We start from the raw sequence: 16,620 nt of genomic DNA, 5'->3' as shown, positions 1-16,620 counted from the left end.
TGTGAAGCGGTTACATCTTCTGGACTCTATGGGGGGGTTGCATCCCCTGATCTCTATGGAGGGGTTGCATCCCCGGGAACTCTATGGGGGGGTTGCATCCCCTAAACTCTATGGAGGGGGGTCTGAATGCTGCAAATGGCAATTACAACATGTTCATTGTCATCCAATGATTTCGCCTCTCTTACATATCCCACTATAATGGAGAAGTAACGATACTACAACAATAAAAAGTAGAAGAATATCCCCCATGGCAAAGTATGAGGGTCAGTTGGATCTCCGGTGACTTTATGGCTGTCTTACAGGTATCGTCAAGTCACCCCTGGCTGGTGATTTTATTACCATGCAATGCCGCGAATTATTCCAGGAGATGGGGGTGGAGATTATCCCGCCGTACATGATCGCATCCAAGGTGAATATTTCCAATTAAACTAAAAATGTATCCATTGGGGTATCGGTGTATTTGGTTTCCTGCCTTCGGCCATCTGTCACAGGCAAAAAATGCAGGAATGTTCACTCCTATTTCTATGCGCAATATTGGCTGGTTTCGTATTTTTTCCAACAACGTTTTGAGTGCAATAATTCAAAAAATGCACAGGGCTTGTTGAACGCACACAAAGGTATAAATGGAGTATGTACAGGGCTGGTGCAAGGATTTTTGACACCCTAGGCGAAACCTCATTTTGCTGCCTCCCCATTGGCTCTACCCCGACTCCATCCCCTTTGCCCTGCCCATGTGAGAGGAGGCGGTGCTATACAGGAAGCATCAGCTCTGCTTCCTCTAGCGCTGGCTCCGGTGTTGCTCTGCACCTCTAATTACACTTACCGGTCGGACCGAGCAGCTGCCTGAGACAGTGCATGCAGATGCAGAGGGAAACCCACGGCCAGGCGCCCTTAGGCAACAATGCACCCTAGGCGGCTGCCTAGTTTGCCTAGTGGTAGCACCGGCCCTGAGTATGTAACAAAGGAAGATAAAGGAGGACATAAAGTAATAAATATAGAGATGTGTAGATTGACCACTAGAGGGCTCTGTACTTGGCTAAGCATCACTCAGCCCTCTATTTTAACAGCTGCATAAATAAGACTTCATCTGCACAGGGAGGGCATTTTTTTTAGTGGGTCGGCCAACTTATAGACTTGTATTATGGTAAGGAAGGAGCAGAAAAGTGAAACCATTTTGTAGTCATGCTACACCCTGATTTTTTTTTTTTTTAATGAACACGTGTTGATTAGATTCGTTTTTTTCATCAAGCTGGATTCTTACATATTTAAAAAAAAAAGAAACATTGACAAAACGAAACCTTGCCTATAATCCTCTCTGTTTTGAGGTCCCGATAAGTGGCATTTCTCCGTCTGGTTTTATGTCTCCTCCAGGAGCCGGTACGGGAAGGGTCACCCCCAAACTGGAGGAAGAAGGACAAACTGCCCGCCGTCACCAAATCCTGGCAGAACTACATGAGCAATGTGAGTGCTTGTTACCACCAGCTTTGTTAGTGTGTAATTGAGATGCATGGTGGACCCAAGATATGGGTGCACAAAGTGTGAGGGCAAAGTCCTCCAACACCAATGGAAAAGAAGGCAAAGTGCACCCCTTACCAACGCCCTAGGACAGGGGTCTCCAAACTGCGGCCCTCCAGTTGTTCAGGAACTACAATTCCCATCATGCATAGTCATGTCTGTGAATGTCAGAGTTTTACAATACCTCATGGGACGTGTAGTTTTGCAAAAACTGGCGGGCCATAGTTTGAAGATCCCTGCCATAGGACATGTTGGAAAAATGCAAGTACCACTAAAAGATGCCAGAGGGCCGTACGTTAGGATCAAAATTTAAGAACCTCCTTCACGTATGTGTGGTCCACTGTAATACATATCCTCACTCATCCTAATATGAGGTTTTATACACCTCCATTATGTTAGGTGGCACATTGGTTTTGAAGGTGCTGCCAACACATGGCAAAAAACAAGAAATGGACTGGGCAGCATTTTTCTATTGCACGGTCCTTTGGCACCCAATGTATTGTGTGTTTGGGTGCAACCACAAGGCACTGCACAGGGTGTCACATACAACCATGGGAAACATAGGTGTAAAGGGAACCTAAGGGTTAGGTTTAGGGCTCAAGGTCATGTCTAAGGGGTTAAGCTTTGGGTGAGGGTTAGGTTTTGACATTAGGCTAAGATGTAGGAATACCTCTTCGGTTTGGTTAGCTTAACGTGACTCTGTGCTCTTCCCAAGCAGGGTAACGCTATGGGTTAATGAAATGTTCCCAGGTGACAATCCTGGTGTTGAATTGGCTCAATGCCATCACATGGGGTTAGGGTAAGAGCTCTTAGCTCTGTGTAAGCTCCAAAAAGTTGGCTTTTAGTTTCCTTAGGGCTTCTTTTACTCAATCTAGAGTGGTGGGATAGTAAAGAAGGGGCGGCATTTAAGTGATCATGTCTCTGCCCCGTTTCAGCAAAGTGGGGTGTTTATATTTTGTAATTTCATGGCCTGTGAAAGTTTCTGTGAAAACAAAAGTATTGTAGATGTACCGTATCTCAGACATGACTCCAGTTTTTGGTCTATGAATTAATATATCACATACAACTGTCCTTCAATCTCCACCAGGAAGTCATCCAGGATTTCCAGGCCTCCGTCCTGCAAGTGTCAGACTCTCCATATGATGAACAGTAAGTGTCAACATTAAACTGCCTCCATGACAGATAGCATAGATTGTAAGCTTGTATGGTCTGGGCCCTCCTCACCCTATTGTATTGAATCATATTGTAACTGTACTGGAACCCTTTATTTTGTAAAGTGCTGTGCAAACTGTTGGCGCTATATAAATCCTGTATATTAATAATTATAATGGCAATCCATTTTTTAAAAAGAAAAAAAAAAAATATAGGTATAATTAGATATTGAATCCCATTGGCTGATGAACATGTGCTGTGTGTATTAATATGTAACAATAATAATAAAAAAAGATATAAATGTGTGGTTTAATGCTATAGAGCATGGACTGATTTCTTCCTCTCTGTGCAGGGTGGCCGCTCAGATGCCCACCGTCCATTATGAGATGCCCAATGGCTACAACACAGACTATGGTGCTGAGAGACTGCGTATCCCCGAGGGGCTCTTCGACCCATCCAATGTGAAGGTGATGTGTACCAGTCTACCCGTACCAACAAAAACACACCCACCACTCCTGGATGGAAGGCCATCATCTTGCCAGTAACAGGAATCCTAATACTTCTCCCAGTAATGGGACTACTACTACCCCTCCCAGTAATGGGACTAGTAATACTCCACCCAGTAATAAGACTACTAATAATGGGAGCACTAATACCCTTCCCAGCAATGGGAGTACTAATATCCCTCCCAGCAATGGGAACACTAATACTCTTCCCAGTAATGGGACTTCAAATATTCCTCCCAGTAATGAGAATACTAATACCCCACCCAGCAATAGGACTACTAATACCCCTCTTAGCAAAAGGAGAAAACTAATACTCCTCCCAGCAAAGGGAGTATTAATACCCCTCCAAGCAATAGAAGTACTAATACCCCTTCCAGCAATGGGAGTACTAATACCTCTCCCAGTAATTAGAGTACGAATACCCCTCCGATCAAAGGGAGGGGTATTCTGGGACTACTAATACCCCACCCAGTATTGGGACTACTAATAATGGGAACACTAATTCCCCTCCCAGCAATGGGAGTACTAATTCCCCTCCCAGCAATGGGAACATTAATACTCTTCCCAGTAATGGGACTTGAGATACTCCTCTCAGTAATGGGAATACTAATACCCCTCTTAGCAATGGGACTACTAACACTCCTCCCAGCGATGGGAATACTAATACCCCTCTCTGCAATGGGAGTACTAATACCTCTCCCAGTAATTGGAGTACAAATACCCTTTCCAGCAAAGAGAGTATTAATACCCCTCCCAATAATGGGACTACTAATACCCCTCCCAATAATGGGACTACTAATACCGCTCCCAACAATGGGAGAGCTAATACCCCTCCCAATAATGGGACTACTAATACCCCTCCAGCAATGGGACTACTAATACCACTCCCAGCAAAGGGAGCACTCATACCCTTCCAAGCAATGGGAGTACTAATACCCCTCTCAGCAATGGGAGTACTAATACCCCTCTCAGCAATGGGAGTACTAATACCCTTCCCAGTAATAGTACTTCAAATGTTCCTCCCAGTTATGGGAATACTAATACCCCTCATAGCAATGGGACTACTAATATCTCTTCCAGTAATGGGATTACTAATATCCCTTCCAGTAATGGGATTACTAATAATGGGAGCACTAATACCCCTCCCAGTAATGGGAGTATTGGCTTTTCTGTTCTGTTAGATGTATACACTGATAATTGATGATATTAAACTAAACCTCCGCACATATAACGCACCTAAGAAGACAGGTCCAAAATCCAGCACACCACAGCTGGAAATGCATGAAATAGAAGTGATATCCTGTAGGGGGCGCTTTGTAACTTTTTTTCTCTTTTCAGGGTCTCTCTGGTAACACCATGTTGGGGGTGGGACACGTAGTGACCAGCAGTATCGGGATGTGTGACATCGACATAAGACCAGTGAGTTCATATAAGGGGGCCTGACCTTAGTAATGTGGTATCTGCCTGGATGCATGGGGTGCCCTCTTGTGGCAGGTTTATAGGAAATGTTGGAAACCCCTTATCTGGGTCCTCTGCTCCCCCACCCCAGGACTGTTCTCTCTGACGTGGCAGAGGAATGAGATACAAGGTCTTCCACAGCTCCACAATGCAGGGGTCACCACTTGCCAGGCTCCTGGCATTTCCTTAAAAAAAAAAACAACTTTATTGTAACATGGATGAGTTCACAACCACAAGTCCAAGCACATTGCCCTCCACCAGACCCATTCTCCTTTGACTGACGCATTTCACCCCAGCCTGGGGTTTCATCAGAAAGGTGAAGAGTTGGAGTAGAGTGGGGATATTTATATTCATCATTTGTCTCACAATCTTATTCTCCTTTAGGAACTATAGCACTGGTTATCCAGTTCCCAAATCTATTCAATACTATAAACTCACTGCCATAAACCAACAACTTTTATACACTGTACAAAATAAAACTTAAATTTCCTGTTGGCACCGGGACAGGAAGTGAAGTTAAATCTCCCCAATGAGGACACAGTTATTGATAAAACCCCTGACACATGATCAATGTGTTCCTATGTAATGTGAATCTCTGTGTCTCGGCAGGGTCTGTATGGCAGTGTCATCGTCACCGGAGGTAACACGCTCCTCCAAGGCTTCAACGACAGGCTGAACCGTGAACTGTCACAGAAAACGCCACCGGTAAGAGGCCAGGGACCGCTATTATTATTTTCCAACATCTTCAAACATTATTTGATGATGATAGACAGACATGAAAGTTATATGGGTTATAATAATTATTAAGGGTCTCCAGGTCACAACCCCTAGGTCCATATAATAATTATTAAGGGTCTCAAGGTCACAACCCCTGCTCTAATGTGTGGAGACTACTCCACAGTTGCAGAAGCAGATGAGTTGGGCGTTCTGGTGGCAGCGAGGATGACAAGAATTGTGCTGCGAAGAGGGACTCAAGACTATGGAGCACACATGCTAGACCACGGAACAGGAGCATACAGGAGGAAACAGTGGACTGGAGGAGGACTGAAGAACCCAGCACAGGAGCATACAGGAAGAAACAGTGGACTGGAGCAGGACTGCAGAACCCAGCACAGGACCATACTGGATGAACACCAGACCAGGCAGCAGGACTGCAGACCTCAGCACAGGACTATACTGGGTGAACACCAGACCAGGCAGCAGGACTGCAGACCCCAGCACAGGACCATACTGGATGAACACCAAACCAGGCCAGGACTGCAGACCCCAGCACAGGACCATACTGGGTGAACACCGGACCAGGCAGTAGGACTGCAGACCCCCGCACAGGAGCGTATTGGATGAACTCCGAAATGGACTGGAGCAGGACTGCAGACCCCAACACAGGACCGTATTGGATGAACACCGGACCAGGCAGCAGGACTTCAGACCCCAGCACAGGAGTGTACTGGATGAACACCGGACCAGGCAGCAGAACTGCAGACCTCAGCAGACAAGCATACTTAATGAACACCGGACCAGGCAGCAGGACTGCAGACCCCAGCACAGGAGCATACTGGATGAACACCGAAATGGACTGGAGCAGGACTGCAGACCCTAGCACAGAAGCATACTGGATTAACACCGGACCAGGCAGCAGGACTGCAGACCCCAGCAGACAAGTGTACTTGATAAACACCGGACCAGGCAGCAGGATTGCAGACCCCAGCACAGGAGCATACTGGATGAACACCGGACCAGGCAGCAGGACTGCAGACCCCAGCACAGGAGCATACTGGATGAACACTGAAATGGACTGGAGCAGGACTGCAGACCCTAGCACAGGAGCGTACTGGATGAACACCGAAATGGACTGTGGCAGGACTGCAGACCCTAGCACAGGAGCATACTGGATGAACACCGGACCAGGCAGCAGGACTGCAGACCCCAGCACAGGAGCATACTGGATGAACACCGGACCAGGCAGCAGGACTGCAGACTCCAGCACAGGAGCGTACTGGATGAACACCGAAATGGACTGAAGCAGGACTGCAGACCCTAGCACAGGAGCGTACTGGATGAACACCAGACCGTGCAGCAGGATTGCAGACCCCAGCAGACAAGCGTACTTTATGAACACCGGATCAGGCAGCAGGACTGCAGGCCCCAGCATAGGTACATACTGGATGAACACCGGACCAGGCAGCAGGACTGCAGACCCCAGCACAGGAGCATACTGGATGAACACCAGACCAGGCAGCAGAACTGCAGACCCCAGCACAGGAGCATACTGGATGAACACTGGACCAGGCAGCAGGACTGCAGACCCCAGCACAGGAGCATACCGGATGAAGACTGGACCAGGCAGCAGGGCTGCAGACCCCAGCACAGGAGTGTACTGGATGAACACTGGACCAGGCAGCAGGACTGCAGACCCAAGCACAGAAGCGTACTGGATGAACACTGGACCAGGCATCAGGACTGCAGACCCCAGAACAGAAGCGTACTGGATGAACACTGGACCAGGCATCAGGACTGCAGACCCCAGCACAGGTGCTTACTGGATGAACACTGGATCAGGCAGCAGGACTGCAGACCCCAGCACAGGAGCGTACTGGATGAACATTGGACCAGGCAGCAGGACTGCAGACCCCACCACAGGAGCGTACTGGGTGCACACTGGACCAGGCAGCAGGACTGCATACCCCAGCACAGGACCATACTTGGTGAACACTGGACCAAGCAGCAGGACTGCAGACCCCAGCACTGCGTACTGGATGAAAACCAAAATGGACAGGTGGCAGGACTTCAGCATAGGAGTGCATTGGATGAATACTGGACCAGTCAAGGCAGTATGACTGCGGGCCCCAGCACAGGAGCATGCTGGATGAACACCGGACTAGGCAGCAGGACTGCAGACCCCAGTATAGGAGTGTATTATACTTACACCGGTTTGGAACAGGCAACAGGACTGCAGGGCTTAGCAGAGGAACATATTGGATGGATTGGATCAGACCAGGTGGCAGGGCTGTGGACCCCAGCACAGGATGTACTGGAAGAAACGGCAGACTAAACCAGGCAGCAGGACTGCAGACCCCAGCAGAGGAGTGTCCTGAATGAACACCACACCAGACAAGGCAGCAGGACTGCAGACCCCAGCACAGAAGCATACTGGATGAACACTGGACCAGACCTGGCAGCAGGACTGCATATCCCAGCACAGGAGTTTAGTGGATGAACACCGGACCAGACCAGGCAGCAGAGCTGAGGACCCAAGAACAGGTGTGTACTGGATGAACACTGCACCAGACCAAGCAGCAGAACTGTGGACCCCAGCAGAGGCGTATACTGGATGAACTGTGGACCCCAGCACAGAAGCATACTGGATGAACACCAAACCAGACCAGGCAGCAGAACTGTGGACCCCAGCACAGACTCCTATGGGATGAACACCAAACAGGAAGCAGGACTGCGGACAGAGGACCCCAGCACAGAAGCATACTGGTTGAACACTGGACCAGAGCAGGCAGCAGGACTGCAGGCCCCAGCACAGGAGTGTATTAGATGAACAGCGGACTGGACCAAAAAACAGGATTGTGGACCCCAGCTGAGAAGTGTATTGGGTGAACAGTGGACTGAACCCGGACCAGACAGTAAGACTGCAGACCCCAAAACAGGAGTGTTCTCGATAAAGACCAGACCAGGCAGCAGGACTGCAGACCCCAGAACAGGAGCATCCAACTGGTGTAGAAAAATGGAATCACTTTCCAGTGACTTTCAAGACCAAATCTAATATACAGTCAGTTGACCAGGATTATCTCACCAGCTATCACTCCTTAAAGGAAAGGTGCCATGAGAGAAATGTGGAGTCTACCAGTGCTGGGCTTTCCTTCTGAAAACACTATCTGCCTGGCTGTCATGATGAGGCATTTGCTTTGATCCTTTGAGTCAGGAGTTCTGACTTTGCTCTAACTTTCCCAACAGGTGCACTTGTTTCGGGCCAGTGACCCAAAGTATTGAAGCTTTAGGGTCATCATGACTGTATGACAGACAATTATTGTTTTTCAGAAGGAGGTCAGCAATGGGATCTCATGATAGGGGTGGTTTAAATGCCATTATTTTCTGATTGTCCATAGTTGTGGTGTAGTGAGGAGGGCAGATAATGGCCTATACAGTGCCTTTAAAAAGTATTCATACCCCTTGAAATTTTCCACAATTTGTCATGTTACAACCAAAAACGTAAATGTATTTTATTGGGATTTTATGTGATAGACCAACACAAAGTGGCTCATAATTGGGAAGTGGAAGGAAAATGATATATGGTTTTCAACATTTTTTTTACAAATAAATATGTGAAAAGTGTGGTGTACATTTGTATAGCGCCCCCCGGAGTCAATACTTTGTAGAACCACCTTTCACTGCAATTACAGCTGCAAGTCTTTTTGGGGATGTCTCTACCAGCTTTGTACATCTAGAAAGTGATATTTTTGCCCATTCTTCTTTGCAAAATATCTCAAGCTCTGTCAGATTGGATGGACAGCGTCTGTGAACAGCAATTTTCAAGTCTTGCCACAGATTCTCAATTGGATTTAGGTCTGGACTTTGACTAGGCCATTCTAACACATGAATATGCTTTGATCTAAACCATTCCATTGTAGCTCTGGCTGTATGTTTAGGGTCGTTGTCCTGCTGGAAGGTGAACCTTCACCCCAGTCTCAAGTCTTTTGCAGTCTAACAGGTTTTCCTCTAAGATTGCCCTGTATTTGGCTCCATCCATCTTCCCATCAACTCTGACCAGCTTCCCTGTCCCTGCTGAAGAAAAGCATCCCCACAACATGATGCTGCCACCACCATGTTTCACAGTGGGAATGGTGTGTTCAGGATGATGTGCAGTGTTAATTTTCTGCCACGCATAGCGTTTTACTTTCAGGCCAAAAAGTTCAATTTTGGTCTCATCCGACCAGAGCACCTTCTTCCACATGTTTGCTGTGTCCCCCACATGGCTTCTCACAAACTGCAAATAGGACTTCTTATGATTTTCTTTCAGTGACTTTCTTCTTGTCACTCTTCCATAAAGACCAGATTTGTGGAGAACACGACTAATAGTTGTCCTGTGGACAGATTCTCCCACCTGAGCTGTGGATCTCTGCAGCTCCTCCAGAGTTACCATGGGCCTCTTTGGCTGCTTCTCTGATGAATGCTCTCCTTGCCAGTTTAGGTGGACGGCCATGTCTTGGTAGGTTTGCAGTTGTGCCATACTCTTTCCATTTTCGGATGATGGATTGAACAGAGCTCCGTGAGATCTTCAAAGCTTGGGATATTTTATTATAACCTAACCCTGCTTTAAACTTTTCCACAATTTTATCCCTGACCTGTCTGGTGTGTTCCTTGTCCTTCATGATGCTGTTTGTTCACTAAGGTTCTCTAACAAACCTCTGAGGACTTCACAGAACAGCTGTATTTATACTGAGATTAAATTACACACGGACTCTATTTACTAATTAGGTGAATTCTGAAGGCAATTGGTTCCACTAGACTGTAGTTAGGGGGTATCAGAGTAAAGGGGGACTGAATACAAATACACTCCACACTTTTCACATATTTATTTTTAAAAGATTTTGAAAACCATTTATCATTTTCCTTCCACTTCCCAATAAAATACATTATAGTTAAAATCAACTTTATTGTTCCAACACATCAGAGAACACGCCACACTAGCACCTATTCCTGATATATTTTGCCCCCGTAAAGTTCCTGCATTTAGGGGTGGAAACGCGTCAGTAAGGTGCTGGTGTGGAGTGTTCTCTGATTGGCTGAAGCAATAAAGATGAATTCAGGTTTCCAGAACAGCGGTGTGCAGCTTCATTCATATACTGATTTATGTGGAAGGAAATAGATCCCAATAATAATTACCAAGCTGAGCCCCCAACTTGTACACCCTCTACAGAGCAATTCTCACATTACCAGAAAATACTGCATTATTGCTAAATACTTAGTTGCTATAATCATCAGTGGCCATAATGCTTTATTTCCCAAACTACCTGATTCTTATGAATAAAAAACGTTTGACCTGGAGATAAAATAGCCTAAAAAAATTCAATGTGACCCCCGTTTTTTTTATATACATATATATACACATTCTTGTGTTTTTGTAGATTTAAAATGCAAATATTATTCTGAGATTTATATAAATTATTTACAAATAAAATACATTTAAAAAAAAAATGTCTTTATTTTGTAATGATGCTGCAAAAAAAAATATTGAACAGATCCATAAGTTTAGATAAAGCAAAAAAAAAAAAATAAATAAATAAATAAAAACTAAAAAAGAAAAAGAGAAGAAAAAAGACTATTGAAACTATTTAAAAATAACATGTGTGTGGATGAAGGAACAAGCCTTTGATCGGTCATCAGTACTACAAGGAAATACAATGTAGCAATATTGTTACAATGTATTTATGGATGAATAAAGCTCTGGGATTCCAGTCTTGCACAGATGTACCGGCTTCTCTCTTGGACTGAAATGACTTGAAATGGCTCTGATTTCACCGCACACTGTGAGCTTTTCACAAGGTCTTTCTCCTCTTCCGCAGAGCATGCGCCTCAAGCTCATCGCCAGCAACAGCTCCATCGAACGCCGCTTCAGCTCTTGGATCGGAGGCTCCATACTCGCCTCTCTGGTATGCAAAGTCTATCCTTAACCCTTTGATGATCATGGTGGGGGCATTCCTGATCAGAAGGCTGACATTATTTTTTTAATCTTAGACAGTTATGATATATTAATTACTATATAGCTGAATTAGTTTCTCTTGCCTCTTACATCTGCCTAGAGTTCAGCTTTCAGTTTAAAAAATTGTAAGATCTTTTTTCCCTGTGTGTCTGAGTCATTGCTAAATTATTATTATTGAGCTTTTGGTGTAATGACACCCTGGCCGGTGATGCAGGCTCACCTGAAGTGTATAGTATAAGTGACACCTTGGTCTTCACCAGAGTGTCCTGCAAGGAGTGATTAGCCGGTAACCCTAGTGGCCCCCGGGCTGCTTTGATGTATTATATCACCAGGTTGCAACACTCAGAATTGCCCCACTAAGGGGATCCCTTGCAGAGATGGGTAAACCAAAGTATAAATAGTCAAAGTTGAGGTCAAGGCAGGTGGAAGGCAAGAGTAGTGTCAGACTTCCACTTACCAGACTGATAAGTCTTACGTATCCGACTCATGGCCCCTGGTAGAGCAGACAGGAGTCAAGGGAGTACAGAGTGGTATGAGAGCCTGCTGAAGGGATCCAAGTACTGGATGAGAGATGATCTTCAAGCAGCAGGTCAGTAGTCAGGAACACAGGCCAACAGATGCTGAGCAGAAGCAAGGCAGGCAGGTCAGGGCACAAGCAGGGTTCGGCAACAGGCTGGCAGCAAAGGTACAGTAGGAGCAGGCAGAAGCAGAGTCAAACAGGCCGAGGTCAGGTACAGGCAGCAAGCAGGAGAGTCCAAAGGCAATCCGGGTCATAGGGAGACCAGGTACACAGGAACACAAGACAGGCAACAGTAACTATGGCACAGGGAGCTGTTGATCAGGCAGCACCGAGCAGAGTGCATGGCAAACCTAAATAGGCCGGTTGGCGCCAAACAGCGTGCACACGTGCACGCCGACGCTCACAGGCGCGCGCGCACACACGCACGCGCCAGCACACCAGTACACAGACCAGCGCCTGCAGGAGCGCGCACAGCAGCATGCACAAGAATGCGGGCACCAGCGTGCCCCAGGGCGGCCAGCACCGCGACCAGCAAGGTGAGCTCTCTGACAAGTAGTCAATGTCCAGACACTGGGTGAGGCATGCAAGAGTAGTCAGTGTCCAGATACAGGGTGAGGCAGGCAAGAGTAGTCCGTGTCTGGGCAGAGGTTGAGGCAGGCAAGAGTAGTCCGTGTCTGGGCAGAGGTTGAGGCAGGCAAGAGTAGTCCGTGTCTGGGCAGAGGTTGAGGCAGGCAAGAGTAGTCCGTGTCTGGGCAGAGGTTGAGGCAGGCAAGAGTAGTCCGTGTCTGGGCAGAGGTTGAGGCAGGCAAGAGTAGTCCGTGTCTGGGCAGAGGTTGAGGCAGGCAAGAGTAGTCCGTGTCCAGACAGAGGTTGAGGCAGGCAAGAGTAGTCTGTGTATGGGCAGTGGTTGAGGCAGGCAAGAGTAGTCCGTGTCTGGGCAGTGGTTGAGGCAGGCAAGAGTAGTCCGTGTCTGGGCAGAGGTTGAGGCAGGCAAGAGTAGTCAGTGTCCAGACAGAGGTTGACGCAGGCAAGAGTAGTCAGTGTCCAGACACAGGCTGAGGCAAGCAAGAGTAGTCCGTGTCTGGGCAGAGGTTGAGGCAGGCAAGAGTGGTCAGTGTCCAGTCAGAGCTTGAGACAGTTGGCAGGAAGAGTGATCAGTGTCCAGACACAGCTTGTTACAGGTAAGAGTTATCCAGGCAGAGGTTAAGGAAGGTGAAAGGCAAGAGAAGCCAGAGTCCAGGCAGAGGTAAAATCAGGTGGCAAGCAAGAGTAGTCAGTGTCTAGGCAGAGGCTGAGGCAGGTGGCACGCAAGTGTAGTTCGTGTCTAGTTAGAGGTTAAGGAAGGTGAACGGCAAGGGAAGCCAGAGTCCAGACAGAGGTCAAGGCAGGCTGCAGACAAGAGTAGCCAGGATCGAGGCAGAGGTAGGGTCAGATGACAAGCAAGAGTAGTCAATGTCCAGACTGAGGTCAAGGCAAGTAGTTAGTGCCCAGGCAGAGGTCGAGGCAGGCAGCAGGAAGGAGTATTCAAAGTCCAGGCAGAGGTCGAGGCAGGCAGCAGGAAGGACTATTCAAAGTCCAGGCAGAGGTCGAGGCAGGCAGCAGGAAGGGGTTTTCAGAGTCCAGGCAGAGGTTGAGGCAGGCTGCTGGCAAGAATAGTCAGAGTGCAGACAAAGATCAAGGCAGGAATCATGCAATAAAACAGGAATGAGCAGAGTGGGCAATTAGGGCAGGCAGAGTTAGATGATACAGGTCAGTAACAAGCCAGATAGAAGTTAGCGATCTTACAAAAAAGGTTGCTGGCAATAAATCATTGCCTTGATCACCGTAAGGGAGAGAGTTTAAATTCCCTTTTAGTCCTGTGGACACACCCAGGGTCATGGATGCTCAGCAACACATGAGGGCCAATTCTCATACACCTCAACACATTGCATGCATGCTTATAGGCACCACCAGCCATAGCTAAAAGACCATCTTTCAGGGCACATGAGGACAGGAAGGACCAGGCCCCTGGATGTACAGGTGCATATTCTAGAGGTATTGGAACAATTGGGTACCATAAACAACTCTGGAGCAAAAGAGAGCCCAGAAGCATGCAAAAAGGAGCCAAGAGTGCCACCTGCTGGCTAGATATGAGAATATGTAATCAAACTTATGTAATGGTCTACATCTACCTATAAATATCTTAAAAGTATTTTTGACATTGTCTGTTGTCAGTTTATTGCTGGGCTGGCTCCCTACTTCAGAGCATTGTGTATCTCTCCGCAGGGCACCTTCCAGCAGATGTGGATCTCCAAGCAGGAATACGAGGAGGGAGGCAAGCAGTGCGTGGAGCGGAAGTGTCCCTGAGCCGCCAATTCACCAACGCTGCGCTTTAACGCCTTTCGCCGTGCAACGTCACCACCTGCAGGAAGTCCATACACACCCATTATACCACGTGACTGCCCCCCCCCCAGCGTCAGATTCCCTTATCATATTGCAGCACGTGATTAAGAAATGCTGTGTGTTAAAGGGGAACTCCACCAAGCACCATTATCATTTTACCGAATACTGCCCCAAATCCTGGGGAAGGCTCGCTGTTTCCGTTCTGACTGCCAGGAACATGTGCAGACATTTGATATTTTAACTACCGTGTCAAAACTCAGCAGATTTGAGCCAGGTAAAACAGGGCCATGATAGGACCTTTCATTGGGGGTGGAAGGGTGGGGGATGTAATGAAAACCCAAAACATGCCAAATAAAGATTCATGTGACTCATCAGTGCCGGTCCCGGGCCCTCTGCCTCATTCTCCACTATCACATTTTTTTTTAGATAAAATCTTTGCATTTGCTTTACATACTTTTTTTTTTATACCCAGTGATGTCACCACTGTATCTCTGTGCTTCTCTATGCAATGCAGAGTCACAATTGTCAACCATAAGGCAGTACAGCCAGCACACCTGCTTGGCAGGTTCTCAATCCACCCCCCCCCCCCTTTAAACTGTTGGGGCCCGGGCCCAGTACAGGAGGGCTGGCTGTACTGCCTTATTACTACTCGGCCCTGCCTGTATCACTACCCCTCTCAGTCCTGATGCAAGCAGTGGGAGGAGTTAATAAATAACAAAATGACGTTGATGAGTGTGTGTCAGTCTGGAGGAGTGGGTGTTCCAAGGTAGGCTGTATTTGCATGCACACTTTCCTAGGTAACGCCAACATGTGATGTTGAGCCTCAATGACTGAAAGAGGTGAAATCCAATTAAGAAAAGGGACGGGCCCTGGAACTAGGATAGAGGAGATCCCAAATGTCACCCTCACCTCCTGGCCGATACAGTATCGGGTTTCCTCTCTGGTGAGCGGCAAATAAGGAAGCAGCTCCTGATTGGCGCAGCTTGAAATTGCAAGCAATACACCATGTTTGAGTTGCTGCGATTAGACTGAGCCCCCCACCCCCTTCTGTTGTTACCTACTTGACTATTTGCATCTTGTGGCCTCCCCCCCCAAAGCACCCTTAGACCCTCAATGACCCTAGAGCACTCCCCAAGACTCACAGTGACTCCAGAGCACCGTGAGATTCCCAGTGACCCTAAAGCACCCTTAGACCCTCAGTGACTCCACATAACCCCAGACTCCCAGTGAATACCTACTTGACTATTTGCATCTTGTGGCCTCCTACCCTAAAGCACCCTTATACCCTCAATGACCCCAGAGCACTCCCCAAGACTCACAGTGACTCCAGAGTACCCTGGGATTCCCAATGAACCTAAAGCACCCTTAGACCATCAATGACCCAAGAGCACCCTGAGACCCTCAGTGACCCTAGAGCACCCTGTGATCTTCAGAAACCCTCAGAACACTCTGTGACCCCAGAGCACCCTGAAACCCACAATAACCCCAGAGTACCCCGAGACTCCCAGTGACTCCAGAAGACCCCAAGTCTCCCAGTGACTCCAGACCACCCTGAGATTCCCTATGACCCTAACGCTCCCTGAGATCCTCAGAGACCCCAGAGCACCCTGAGACCCCCAATGACCCAAAAGTACCCTGAGACCCTCAGTAACCCCAGAGCACCCCAAGACTCCCAGTGACTCCAGAGCACTCTGAGATTCTGAGTGGCCCTAAAGCATCCTTAGACCCTCAGTGACCACATAGCACCATGTGATCCTCAGTTACCGCAGAGCACCCTGTGACCCCAGAGCAACCTGTGATTGTCAGAAACCTAAGAACACTCTGTGACCCCAGAGCACCCTGAGATTCCCTATGGTGCTACTGCACCCTGAGATCCTCAGAGACCCCAGAGCACCCTGAGACCCTCAATGACCCAAGAGTACACTGAGACCCTCAGCAACCCCAGAGCACCCCAAGACTCCCAGTGACTCTAGAGCACACTGAGATTCCGAGTGGCCCTAAAGCACCCTTAGGCCCTCAATGACCCCAGAGCACCATGTGATCCTCAGTTACCCCAGAGCACCTTGAGATTCCCAATGACCCTAAAGCACCCTGAGACCCTAAGAAACCCCATAGCACCCTTACTATGTATTATAGCAGAAAGTAGAAAATATTGTTTCTTTATCGTACATCACGGGACACAGAGCACCATAATAATGACTATGTGGGTTATACGCTTACCTTTAGGTGATTGGACACTGGCAACCAATAGTAAGACGGTTCCTCCCATATAACCCCTCCCATACCGGAAGGGCCTCAGTTTTTCGCCAGTGTCTTGAAGGTGATGGTCATGGCTGTTGAAGCTCTTCAGTTTCTTCAAAGAATGTCCCACTGAGGAC

General features: G+C 47.7%; 1 protein-coding gene across 3 annotated transcripts in view; it reads left to right on the top strand.

Moving 5' to 3' along the window:
- Window positions 1-14,616, top strand: part of ACTL6B (actin like 6B) — a 28,175-nt gene extending 13,559 nt beyond the window's left edge. For all 3 annotated transcript variants that reach the window (XM_073623132.1, XM_073623133.1, XM_073623134.1), the window contains 8 exons: window positions 303-409; window positions 1,372-1,461; window positions 2,603-2,664; window positions 3,020-3,134; window positions 4,512-4,592; window positions 5,241-5,336; window positions 11,204-11,290; window positions 14,126-14,616. In XM_073623132.1, the coding sequence (XP_073479233.1) occupies window positions 303-409; window positions 1,372-1,461; window positions 2,603-2,664; window positions 3,020-3,134; window positions 4,512-4,592; window positions 5,241-5,336; window positions 11,204-11,290; window positions 14,126-14,206 (719 nt within the window). In that variant the 3' untranslated portion in view covers window positions 14,207-14,616. The remainder of the gene's footprint in view (window positions 1-302; window positions 410-1,371; window positions 1,462-2,602; window positions 2,665-3,019; window positions 3,135-4,511; window positions 4,593-5,240; window positions 5,337-11,203; window positions 11,291-14,125) is intronic.
- The last annotated feature ends 2,004 nt before the right edge of the window (window positions 14,617-16,620 follow it).

Source organism: Aquarana catesbeiana, linkage group LG03 (assembly GCF_042186555.1).
Source record: "Aquarana catesbeiana isolate 2022-GZ linkage group LG03, ASM4218655v1, whole genome shotgun sequence".
Classification (NCBI taxonomy): Eukaryota; Metazoa; Chordata; class Amphibia; order Anura; family Ranidae; genus Aquarana; species Aquarana catesbeiana.
The sequence above is the reverse complement of the archived record's forward strand: the minus strand, read 5'-3'. Positions and strand labels throughout refer to the sequence as shown.